The sequence below is a fragment of the Bombyx mori genome, chromosome 14 (genome assembly GCF_030269925.1).
Source record: "Bombyx mori chromosome 14, ASM3026992v2".
NCBI lineage: Eukaryota > Metazoa > Arthropoda > Insecta > Lepidoptera > Bombycidae > Bombyx > Bombyx mori.
In genome coordinates, this window is record NC_085120.1 from 2,639,418 (window position 1) to 2,652,810 (window position 13,393).

Sequence of the window (13,393 nt, forward strand, 5' to 3'; positions counted from 1 at the left end):
TAAAACTTCAGTCTCAAAAAAGTTCAAAATTACTAGGCAAAAATTAAACCGAAATTCATAAATTAGTTAAAAGTGACAATATGCGAGTTTAAAATATTATAATTAACAAAAATGTGATATTGAAATTAATGTATGTATTAATGTACCCTATGTGTGTAGTGAGTGTGAGCATGAGTGAGTGTAAGAGGGTGTGTGTGGGTGTAATCAAAAATATTAAAAGTTAATTTAATAAATTTTTTAGTGTCCTTATAGTATATAGTCCTTACAGCTTATCTTGCGATTTACGTTAGCGAGAGTGATTTTGACCCTCCTCAAAACGTCGGATTAACTCGAAATTTGGCGTACCTATCAAGAGCCCGATGACAATTCAATATTTTAAACAGTTAGAGCCATTATTTACTTTCGACAGTCAAAACAACAAATTCATTTGAGGGCTTTCTTTTTTTTCTTTTAGCAAATTGGAAATTGTTGTATTTGCTTAAAAGCACCCCATGCTTTTTACTATATTTTCTTAATTATATATATATGCAACGAGTGCTCTGAGGAACTGTTTGAGATGATCCCTCATCTCCTTTTTATCGTCGCACCTCCCGCCATCGGAGCAGAGTTCATCCCTATTATCTGGAACCGCTGCGTTCATCGACACTGCGTTTCCAGAGATCGTTTTTGGCACGTACCATCCGGCTATGGAATGAGACCTCCACCACGGTGTTTCCCGAGCGCTATGACATGTCCTTCTTCAAACGAGGCTCGTGGAGAGTATTAAGCGATAGGCAGCGGCTTGGCTCTGCCCCTGGCATTGCTGAAGTCAATGAGCAACGGTCACCACTTACCATCAGGTGGGCCGTATGCTCGTCTGCCTGCAAGGGCAATAAATAAAAAAAATCTTGTCTGACGTCTTCCGGAACGCGGTCACGCGGTCGTCATTCAAGAACTTTCTTAATTAGAATTAGATGAATATTTTTGTGCAACATTAACGATTAAATTGCCAAATATTACAATTGCTCAATGCATATTATGTTATGATGATGTTACATGTGGCTAAATTTTTAGTAATGGATGAGTAAATGGTTATTTTGTCGACAATTTTTGTCTTATCTGATGTTACTGGTCGTAGGGTGTCTTGCAAGCTCACACGGGTAGGTACCACCACCCTGCCTATTTCTGCCGTGAAGCAGTAATGTGTTTCGGTTTGAAGGCTCGCCCAATCACGATGTTCGACCAGCCCATACCGTGGGCCCCGAAGGTCAAATACTTAGGCGTCACCCTCGACAGTAGGATGACATTCCGCCCCCACATCAAGACGGTACGCGACCGTGCCGCCTTCATTCTAGGACGTCTCTACCCGATGATATGTAGGCGAAGTAAAATGTCCCTTAGAAATAAGGTGACACTCTACAAAACTTGCATACGCCCCGTCATGACCTATGCAAGTGTAGTGTTCGCTCACGCGGCCCGCATACACTTAAAATCCTTCCAAATCATTCAATCCCGTTTTTGCAGGATAGCCGTCGGGGCCCCGTGGTTCGTCAGGAATGTCGACCTCCATGACGACCTGGACTTAGAGTCCATCAGTAAGTATCTACAGTCGGCGTCCATGCGCCACTTCGATAAAGCGGCACGACACGAGAACCCTCTCATCGTGGCCGCCGGTAACTACATTCCCGATCCTGCGGACAGAATGGAAAGCAGTCGACGTCGCCCAAAACACGTCATCTCGGATCCTCCTGATCCACTAACGGTGCTTTTAGGTACTTCAAGCACCGGTCACCGTTCTCGTCGAACCCGTCGCTTGCGACGAAGGGCTCGACGAGTAAATTAACTCTCAGACACAGCCCACTGAGTTTCTCGCCGGATCTTCTCAGTGGGTCGCGTTTCCGATCCGGTGGTAGATTCTGCGAAGCACGGCTCTTGCTAGGGTTCGTGTTAGCAACATCGTCAGGTTTGAGCCCCGTGAGCTCATCTACTAAAGTTAGCGTTACGCTGACATAGCCGCTAGGGCTATCAGCTTAGGTAGGAAAAAAAAAAAAAAAAAAACATTTGAAGGCTCGGGCTGCTATTGCACTATAGAAAGTTAAAAAAGTCTCAAGGTACGTGTCCGCATTAACGTTGTTAATGTACGGGCTTCGGTAACCAATTAACACCGGATAGGCCGTGCGCTCATCCAACCATCTAAGCAATAAAAAAATGTTATATTATAGTTTTTCTTTTCAATTTTCACAAATAAGATTTATCGAGCAAAATCTCTGTTTGATTAGCAAAACCTCGTAACGGGTGTAACAAATGGTTTCTTTGCTGACTAAAGTTTTGTTAGGGATCACAGTTTACGGTAACGTAACATTCTCGAGTCTTAGCTTTCCTCTGACACCAAACAAGTCCGCTCATCACATTAAACCATAATTTTACCCTTGCCCAAAATCACTGTTACGAGTGATATTGCCATTGACGGAATCAGTAATCACAAGTGTATTTATTACGTACTAGCTGGCCCGGCAAACGTTGTTTTGCCATATAAATTATTTCTGACAAAGATAAACTCCCTAGATACCGACTGCAGTGCCATCTGCCGGGCTGATTTGTGAATCTAAACCATCCAGGGTGCCAACCAAACGCATACAAAAAAAAATCATTATAGCTGTCCAGCCGCTTAGAAGGAGTTCAGTGACAAACACACGCACAGAAGAAATATATATAAATAAAGATGTATTCATAATAATAGTAGTTAATTTACATGATAATAATAAATAATAAGTTGATAAAAGCTGAAATTTTAAATTTAGCGTTTTTCATTAGCGCCCCCACAACGATTCTCATCATTAACGACCCTGCAATTAGTGTAGGGAGTCCAACGCTCATATAAATATTAGCCTATCCATTAAGTACATGTATTTTCTACATGAATATCAAGTTTCAAGTCAATCGAATGCATGGTTCAGTAGTTATAAGGGAACATCCGTAAAAACCCCTGTAGATTTATATGTTAGTATAGATTACTTAAAAGAATTGCTTAAAAGCCTTCAGCTTAATAATGGCTGAAGGTAAGAGAAGTGTGCAGTGTAGTAGGACGCAATTTTAAATAGATATCGACTCTGTTCGAGCTCCCGTTGTCATGGCAACGCGTCCAGTACCGATCCAGGTCACGCAGCCTTCACCCCTTTAACAAGGTTTACTGGCCTTGTTTCATATTGTGAATTCGTATTTATAAATATTATTCGCACATTTAATCGCAGCTCAAAACAATTTTTAGAATCGCTTCGACGTTATTACTGTGTATTTAATGTAAAAATCTTCAAATCTGGTTACATTCATTCAACTAGTAATACGGACTTAACAAATCGTTTTTAGTAATAGCTTTAAAAGGAGGATGGATAAAAAAAAAAAACTCAATCAGATTTGAAGTTAGTGATTAAGCAAAATTGTTCGCTCGTTGTTTTTTCTTCAATAAATTTTCGGGTTAAAAATGTAGTTTTAACACTGTGTGTTTGTTGTGTGCGAGTTTTTTAACGTTGTCGATAGTGTAAAAGTTAACTCAAATTTGTATACATGCAGTTTGAACAGCGCCCCTAGTGGCAAACGTAGTGAAACGTTCCAACTCAATGCAAATTTGAGTTAACTTTTACGCTATCGAGAACGTTAAAAAAACGCACTAAGCACACTGATCCAAGGGTCGTTTGGCCAAATTTTATATCAAATTTTTTCAGCAGACGGGTAACATAACTCCGGTTCGCTGTTGTTGAATAGCAATGGTTTAATATTCGATTTAAATTAACATTGAAAAACGTTGGGGCTGCAAAACTGCATGCATGGTGCAGTTAAAGTATCGTACGAAGTTAACTAACGCCGTCTTTTTTTACTGGTGGTAGGACCTCTTGTGAGTCCGCGCGGGTAGGTACCACCGCCTTGCCTATTTCTGCCGTGAAGCAGTAATGCGTTTCGGCTTAAAGGGTGCGGCAGCCGTTGTGACCATACGAGATCTTAGAACTTATATCTCAAGGTGGGTGGCGCATTTACGTTGTAGATGTCTATGGGCTCCAGTAACCACTTAAAAACAGGTGGGCTGTGAGCTCGTCCACTCATCTAAGCAATAAAAAAATAATCTGTGTGCTTAGTGCGAGTTTTTTAACGTTCTCGATAGCGTAAAAGTTAGCTCATATTTGTATGGAATGGGATCGTTTGCGTACGTTTGCCGCTAGGGGCGCTGTTCCAACTGCATACAAAATTGGCTTAACTTTTACGCTATCGAGAACGTTAAGAAACTCGCACTAAGCACACTGATAATAATGGACTACAATACGAAACGTGTGTTGTTTTTATTTTGTCTACAACTCTCGAAAACCAATCAACATAGTTTATGTTACAATACTAACTAGTGATAGCATGGCCTTATCGCATTGATATATTTTGTTTCTCTTCCTCGCGTCGTTTTCTCATTGCTGAGGGTCGTGACCATCATAGTTTGACAGGATTTTTCTTATTGTAATGCCTCTCTAGCGCCCCCGAAGGCTGCAGACATGAAGGGTTCGTAGGATGGGAGCTCTAGTGTGGTGCGGATTTGGTCGAAACACTTTGTCGGACTGCGCCCGCGCGGTCTCTTTCCCTCGATCTTCCCTGTCACGAAAAGCCTCTTTTTTTTATTGCTTGGATAGGTGGGCGTTCTCACAGCCCACCTGGTGTTAAGTGGTTACTGGAGCTCATAGACATCTACAGCGTAAATGCGCTACCCACCTAGAGATATAAGTTCTAAGGTCTCAGTAGAGTTACAACGGCTGCCGCACCCTTTAAGCCGCAACGCATTGCTGCTTCACGGCAGAAATAGGCAGGGTAGTGGTACCTACCCGCGCGGACTCACAAGAGGTCCCACCATCAGTAAGGCCTCTCTAGGCCTAGTTTAGGTTAAATAGTTTTATGTCGATTTAAATTACACCACAAAGTCAATGAAATTGATCACTAAAGGTCCAGGTTTAATATTTATTTATGTACAACAAGTTGAACACGCACGTCTGGTTATTTCATCGACGAATCTTTGGAACGTTTGGCCAGCATTACGCAGACCAAACGTCATGAAGGGGAACTCGTACAGGCCAAAAGGTGTGGTAATAGCTGTCTTTGGTACGTCCTCTGGAACAACAGGAATTTGCTGGTAAGCCTTTTCTAGGTCTATTTTGGAGAATATGGTACAACCATTGATGCAGTGGGCGAAGTCTTGGATGTGGTGTATCGGATAACAATCAGGTATTGTACGCGCATTTAGCATGCGATAATCGCCACATGGTCTCCATCCATTGTCCTTTTTTGGAGCAAGGTGTAACGGTGATGCCCATGGACTCTCTGACGGCCTAGCGATGCCATTTCGTATCATGGACTCGAACTCTTGTTTAGCGATTTTTAGCTTGTCAGGAGCCAGACGTCGAGGGTTGCAGGAAACTGGTGGTCCAGGTGTTGTCCGTATATGGTGCACGGTGTTATGATTAACTGTACGCGGAGCTCCAGATGGTCGAGTTATGTCTGGATATTCCTTTAAGATTTCGTGATAGTTCGTCTTCACCAATATTGTGCGAATCGAAGAAATGACGTCAGACCGGGCTGGTGTTGCAGATGTTTGTAATGTGGTTGTATTGTCCACAAGACGTTTGTGTCGGCAGTTAACAGATAAGTTGTAGAAACTTAGAAAGTCAACGCCTATTATGGCTTTGGAAACATCGGCTACTACAAATTTCCATGTATAGTTGCGGCGAAGTCCAAGGTCCAATTCCAAATGTTTATATCCGTAAGTATTGATTAGTGTCCCGTTTGCAGCGTAGAGTTGATAATTGGTTCTTTGTCTTCGTTCTTTAATTGCAGTCCGTGGAAAAACACAGAGGTCGCTTCCTGTATCTACGAGAAACTGTGTTTTGGTTTTTCGGTCCGTGATGAACAGGCGACCAGAACCAGGGCAATCGTGAGTCGCCATTACCGACTGCCCGGAGCGTTTCCCGAATAGAAATCGCAGGGTTTCATGCATTTCTTCGCTTTTGTGCCGAATTTTGCATGGTACCAACAGTTGGGATATTTCTTGTGAGAAGAATGTGATCTGCTAGTGCTACGGCTTCTTTTTTCTCTTCTATATGTGGGCCTTGATCGTATTGAGTCTCGAGTTGATAAAGCGTGGACTTGCTTGGTGAGTTGTGCTATCATTTTGGCCATTTGGTCGATAGTATTCTGTGTGGTAGCAGAAGTACTAGCGACTACAGGTGTTGCTGGTACTATATCATTCACCCTGTCTGCCACCTCGGCGAGTGTCTGAAGCGGAGTTAAAGGCTGAGCAGCCAGGACTGCCTGTATGCTGCTGGGCAAACGGCTGGTCCATATCGTCTTCAAAAAATCCTCTGGAATGTTTGGTCCTGCCAGGTGTTGTAGATGACGTAAAAACTGGGAAGGCTTACGATCACCGAGCTCTTCGTGCATGAGAAGCTGTTGCACTTCCTTTTCACGTGATGCGGATAGTCGCTTAGTTAATTCCGTTTTTAATTTCTCGTATTTGTTTATTTCAGGTGGAGCGATAATTATGTCTTTTACCTCGGCAGCATAGATGTGGTCAAGTTGGGCGGTGACGTAATAAAATTTTGTTGCGTCACTTGTGATGTTCGCCAACGCGAACTGTCCTTCCGCTTGTGCAAACCACAATGCCGGTTCCTGCGGCCAAAACGGTGGGATCCGTACTCCGACACGACATGATTCACCAGATGAGTCAATGGAAACGTGCGCTTGGTTTTTCGAATCACCGGCGATATTTTTTGTTGTATTCATTTTATTTTGTGTTTAAAATGTTCTTGAACCGGGGTCACCACTTTAGGTTAAATAGTTTTATGTCGATTTAAATTACACCACAAAGTCAATGAAATTGATCACTAAAGGTCCAGGTTTAATATTTATTTATGTACAACAAGTTGAACACGCACAAACAGGTAGCACAGCACAGACGAAGAATAATTAGTTCATAGAATTAAATAGTAAGATAGAAAAGCAAGGTGGAAACTGAATTTAATAAACATACAGGAAACAAAGAATTACGAAATAAGTAAGCTATCGATAGGCGACATGCGATCTGCGTGAAGTCGAGAGAATCGCTGTCAGTTGGGACGATGCGCCGGAACGGGGTTGTCTCCCCGCACACTCCACTGCAAATACCGTTAGAATGTGCGTTTTCGTTGCACATTCTATTGCCGTTATTTTATCGTGTGGTGTCGGTGTAATTATAATAAATATGTAAATATACTAATATTATGGTTGTAGTATAAATGTGTGCGTGTTATTATTAAATGTATTTATTATATGTATATATTATATAAATGACAATATACATAGTAAGTGTGCTAGCGTGTGTCTGTGTGTGTTTGTGTGTGTAGGTGGATAGGTAGATGCCACACTAGCCTCTCTAGGCTATCAATTGTTTTCCGAGCAATATGACCGAAGTAATCGAGTGCGGGGCGAAGTCAGAGTGTAAACACTCTTGTCTTGATTTGCAGTTGGTCTAAGATAGACATATTTTCTGGAGACGCTTGACCAAGATCCTTGGGGGCGCCCGTACCAAACAGTCCGCAAGAAATTGCGGCCGTGGGCGCTCCCGGTGACGGAGCGTCTCCAGCCTCAGCAGCTGCGGGAGATTGTCTCCGGGCTGTTCCCGCGGATGGAGAGGGGCTTTGAGCCCCCTTCCATGGGCGCGCCACCACGCGGTAGCGTGAGCGGTGATGCCCCTGCTGAGGTAGTACGTCCGAGCATCTCGGAGGATGAGATTCGTGCGGCCGTGTCGAGGATGCGGAGGAAGGACGGGGCCCCCGGCCCTGACGGTGTTCACGGCCGGGTCTGGGATTTGGCCTTCGGTACCCTTGGGGACCGGCTCGTGCGGCTCTTTGAAGCCTGCCTCGAGTCGGGACGGTTTCCGAAGCAGTGGAAGACGGGCAGACTTGTTCTGCTGAGGAAGGAGGGACGCCCTGCGGACTCACCTGCGGGGTACCGTCCCATCGTGTTGCTGGACGAGGCGGGAAAACTGCTCGAGCGGGTGGTGGCCGCCCGCATCGTCCAACATCTGACGGGGGTGGGTCCCGATCTGTCAGCGGAGCAGTTCGGATTCAGGGAGGGCCGCTCGACCATCGACGCGGTGATGCGCGTGCGTGCCCTCTCTGATGAGGCTGTCGGCCGGGGCGGGGTTGCACTGGTGGTGTCCCTTGACATCGCCAACGCGTTCAACACCTTGTCCTGGTCGGTAATCGCAGGGGCGCTGGAGTATCACGGCGTCCCTGCGTATCTCCGTCGGCTGATCGGGTCCTACCTCGAGGATAGATCGGTCGTGTGCACCGGGCACGATGGGACGGTGCTCCGCTTCCCCGTCCAGCGCGGTGTTCCACAGGGGTCGGTCCTTGGCCCTCTCTTGTGGAACATCGGCTATGACTGGGTTCTGCGGGGTGCCCTTAGCGCTCCTCTCCCGGGTCTGAGTATAGTTTGCTACGCGGACGACACTTTAGTCGTGGCCCGGGGGAAGGATTTGCGCGAGTCTGCTCGTCTTTCTTGCGCGGGGGTGGCCTTCGTCATTGGCAGGATCCGAAGGCTGGGTCTGGAGGTGGCGCTCGATAAATCCCAGGCCCTGTTGTTTCACGGGGCCCGGAGAGCGCCGCCTCATGGGGCCCACCTTGTGATCGGAGGCGTTCGCGTCGAGATCGAGGCGACCGGGTTACGGTACCTCGGTCTCGTACTGGACGGTCGTTGGAGCTTCCGCACTCACTTTGAGAGATTAGGTCCCCGATTGATGGCGGCCGCCGGCTCGCTGAGTCGGCTGTTGCCGAACGTCGGGGGGCCTGACGTGGTGGTGCGCCGCCTCTACACGGGGGTGGTGCGGTCGATGGCACTGTACGGGGCTCCCGTGTGGTACCACGCCCTGACCCGCGACAACGTTGCGGCGTTGCGACGTCCGCAGCGCGCGATTGCGGTCAGGGCGGTTCGTGGATACCGCACCGTCTCGTTCGAGGCGGCGTGCGTGCTAGCTGGGACGCCTCCCTGGGACCTGGAAGTGGAGGCGCTCGCTGCGGATTACGCGTGGCGATACGATCTCCGCTCCAGGGGGGAGCCGCGTCCTGGCGCGGCGGAAGTTCGAGCGCGGAAGCTTCAATCTCGGCGTGCCGTGCTCGAGGCGTGGTCTCGCCGCCTGGCGGACCCCGCCTACGGGCGACGGACCGTCGAGGCGATCCGCCCGGTCCTCTCGGACTGGGTGAATCGCGACCGAGGACGTCTCACCTTCCGGGCGACGCAGGTGCTCACGGGACACGGCTGTTTCGGTCGCTACCTGCACCTCGTCGCCCGGAGGGAGCCGACGCCGAAGTGCCACCACTGCAGTGGCTGCAACGAGGACACGGCGGAGCACACGCTCGCGTACTGCCCCGCTTTCGCGGAGCAGCGCCGCGTCCTCGTTGCAAAAATAGGACCGGACTTGTCGCTTCCGACCGTCGTGGCTACGATGATCGGCAGCGACGAGTCCTGGCAGGCGATGCTCGACTTCTGCGAGTCCACCATCTCGCAGAAGGAGGTGGCGGAGCGGGAGAGGGAGAGCTCTTCTTCCCTCTAGGCGCCGTGTCGCCGCCGTCGGGCCGGGGGTCGGAGGAGGGCGTTTGTCCAGCTCCAGCCCCTATGAGGAGGCAGTCTCCTCCCGGTGATGGTCACGGGGCGACCTAAGGGGGTTGAGGCTGCGCCGCACGCTACCGTCACTCTAGCGCGCTGGCACCAGGAGGACGGGACGGCGCGTCGGCGGCTGCGGACTGCGATGCGGTCCGCATTTTCGTCGTCGCAGTCGTCGCCGAACATACTGTTGAAGAGCAACCCGGTCGGCGGTGTATCGCGTTCCGACCCGGCAGGCTGGTTCTGGCCCAGCGGGGTATCCCGGAACACCAGCGGCACCGCCCGGGCGGCCTGGTAGGGCCGCCGTACCGCGGAGACTGACGTCGTTGGTCGTCGACTATCGCCTCGACGACCCGTCGGTCGGGCGTCCTCAGGGTGGCGCCGCGTGTCTGGTTGTAGTGTTGACCGCGGGAACCCCCCTACTCTGAACGGGTTCTGACCCCGGACGGAGATCGGACGTCGGGTGTAAGAGTGCAGGGGAGTCGTTTAGTGGGTGGGCCCTAAAATTCTTGGGCCCGCGATCTGCTCTCAACACGTCTCACATACCCCGCGCGCCCCCTAGGCGCGGGGACCTCGTAGGAGGTTCGGCCCCGGGCCCGAGAAAAAAAAAAAAAAAAAAAAAGATAGACATATTTGGTTCTCTTAGCTGTCCAAGGTGTTCGGAGCATTCTTCTCCAGCACTACATCTCAAAAGCATCCACGCGTTTTCGATCACCCGCTTTAAGGGTCCAGGTCTTCGCTCCGTATAGAAAAATGGAAAAGACCAGAGTGAGCACTAGTTTTATTTTTGTTTTCTGGGTAATGTTACAGTCCTTCCAGATTTTACCGAGCTGGGTCATGTATTCTAAATAATTAGTTAGTATTTTTTTTTTTAATAAACTGTAACAGTCTCGTCCGTTTTGATTTTTTTTTTTTAATGAAAATAGTTATTAAAGTACCGGATTATGAATTTAAACCACTCTCGAATCCATAATACACCAACAAATTTCATCAAAATCGCGGGTGGACCAATTCCAAAAGAGTTCGTCACACGCACAGAACAGTTACATATATGTATGTAATTATATATAGATATGTACTTAGAAATTGATCGGTCACATTCAGTTCATTGCCAAGTCAATAATATGGATTTCATTTTAGTGGGGCGTATTGGGAGGCTATACACACAGTTACACAGATAACACCGTTCTGTCTATTTCACTGTAGACTGAAATAGTCGCAACAGACTACGGATTGGAACTTGGGTCGTGTCATGTTGATGCACTTAAGATCAGGCATTTCTTTAGCTCGTCTGCTCATACACGAAAAAAGGGAGAAAAGTTTTTTATTCTTTAAAATTATCTTTATCTCAGAAAACATTCAACAGAACAGCATCCATTGCAAGCCCCATGTATGTTTTTAACCTTATAAACTATAAACTATACAAAGCCCTCTTAGAATTGTCGATCGATTGATTCATAGATCTAGCACACGAGCCACCAAAGTCCATAGGTCCAGCACACGTGGGAAATTCTTATTAGTGGCACCAAGGAATTGAGGGGTTAGTGATTTAGTAATACTAGATAAGTATTGCTGCAACTACTCTAAAAGAGTACCAACGGCGTGGTACGAATTGAAAAGAATGAACTCTTCTTTTCTAAATCTTCTCCTCGCAAATAAACCATTGCTATTGCAGAAGTAGGTGGTGTATCTTAATTGCGATTAACATTCTGATTTCCTTATACGGTTTTTCAACTATTACTATGAGATAATTCTTTGAGATAATTTCCATCTGACAATGAACAATGAAAGTCCTGTCAAAATGGATTCGGCTCTGTAAATAGCCGACATAAATAAAAAGATGAAAATATGTGCGCGTTTATGTTTTAAACAAGTTTCCGTATTCACATGTGAATAAAAAAAAACCTGGATTTAGAAATCTAGATAGATACGTCAATCTTATTTATTTCGTTTCGTGTATTTGATTTGGAACCTGTACATGCAAGTACCTCTTCAATACAAACATCGCTTAATTTTTTCTTTTCTAAAAAACATTGGCAATAGTAAGCCTATCTGATGTTAAATATGTTATGATATCGCTATCTTAATTGTCTTGTGAAAGCGTCCATTAAAACTGCAAGGAAGTGTTCCGAGGGATTGTTTGAGATGATCCCATTATCTCGTTTTACCATCTCACCGCTCGCCATCGGAGCAAAATCCATTCATACTACCGAAAACCACTGCGTTCATCCATAGTGTGTTCCTTCTGGCACGTACTATTAGGCATGAGCTTCTCTTCACGGTGTTGGCTAAGAGCTGTGGCATGTTTTTCTTCAAACGAGGTTTCTGAAGAGTACTCACTGGTGGACAGCATCATCGCGGCACCTCTAACCTTGACACGTTTGAAGTCGTCGTAGCCTAAAGGATAAGACGTCCAGTACATTCGTATGTAGCGATGCATCGGTGTTCGAATCCCGCAGGCACGTACCAATTTTTCTAATGAGATACGTACTTCATAAATATTCACGATTGACTTCCACGGTGAAGGAATAACATCGTGCAATAAAAATCAAACCTCTTGGTAGGACCTCTTGTGAGTCCGCACGGGTAGGTACCACCGCCCTGCCTGTTTCTGTTGTGAAGCAGTAATGCGTTTCGGTTTGAAGGGTGGGGCAGCCGTTGTAACTATACTGAGCCCTTAGAACTTATATCTCAAGGTGGGTGGCGCATTTACGTTGTAGATGTCTATGGTCTCCAGTAACCACTTAACACCAGGTGGGCTGTGAGCTCGTCCAGCCATCTAAACAATAAATAAATAAACGTTCATGAGCGACAGTAACCAGTCACCATCAGGTGAGCTGCTTTATCGTCGGCTGTGGACGGCAACGAAAAAAGTCTATTTGCTTTATCATTAGAATTCATGGCATCCAATGGCAAAAAGGTGAATACAAAAATATTTTGACGCAATACGAAATGCATTCGTAGCATATTGGAATCGAGTCAAGTTTTTAAAAAGCGCTTATCGATTCGGCTGCCCGTACGATTAATATTTAATCGATTTGTGTCGAGTCGGGACCGGTTAGAACGAAATCAATTTATCGACAGATCCACTGAAGATTTGAATTGGATAAACAATTAGAATTCGGATGATTAAAACTCGATTAAAAACATTTTTTACTGATAAAACACACGTTTTTTGCTTTCACTTTGTCGTCTATGACAATTCGAGTGGTTTATCGTTTTCTCTCGGTCATGGACTATTTAACTTTTGTTCCTTGATATTTGGAAATTATTCATCTTTGTCCACAGTAAGAATTATAAGCAGTTTGTTGTTGAGCTGTGATTTAATTTGTTAAATCAATTTTATTGTATTTATTAAGATGATTTACAACGCTAACTGAAGCTTCTCAATAAATATTTATACCATAAATACATAAACCGTTACCATAGCCCATAGACATTTCTGATCACATAGTGAATGCCATAGCCGAGATAAGCTCTAAGTATCTGTTGCATATTTTTTTAAATCGAATCGCTCGTACTTTATATGCCTATTTAGTATCATCCAGGATTAAGGGAAGATTGATAAAATCAGTGTTCGCACCAACCTCACTTTTCTGTTATAGGATATATTGTGATCTTTTCAAAGTTTCATAGGTTTAGTCACAGCTGATTTTGACATCTTGATTCTTCTATTCTTCTCCCTTTCGCTGTCACCTTCAATGCCAAGAAGAGAGCCGAGGTAGGCAAATTTGATCAATAAAATCTA

At 45.9% G+C, this 13,393-nt stretch overlaps 2 protein-coding genes across 2 annotated transcripts in view; both read right to left on the minus strand.

Moving 5' to 3' along the window:
* The window catches only part of LOC101742142 (nascent polypeptide-associated complex subunit alpha, muscle-specific form), a 55,437-nt gene that overhangs the window by 18,650 nt on the left and 23,394 nt on the right, over positions 1–13,393 (minus strand). The window lies entirely within an intron of this gene.
* On the minus strand, positions 5,950–6,786 carry LOC105842617 (uncharacterized). The gene has a single exon (XM_038015535.1). The coding sequence runs from the start codon at positions 6,784–6,786 to the stop codon at positions 5,950–5,952; it is 837 nt and encodes a 278-aa protein (XP_037871463.1).

Coding starts and splice junctions, on each gene's coding strand:
- LOC105842617 (XM_038015535.1), bottom strand. CDS start 6,786: ATGAATACAACAAAAAATATCGCCGGTGATTCGAAAAACCAAGCGCAC.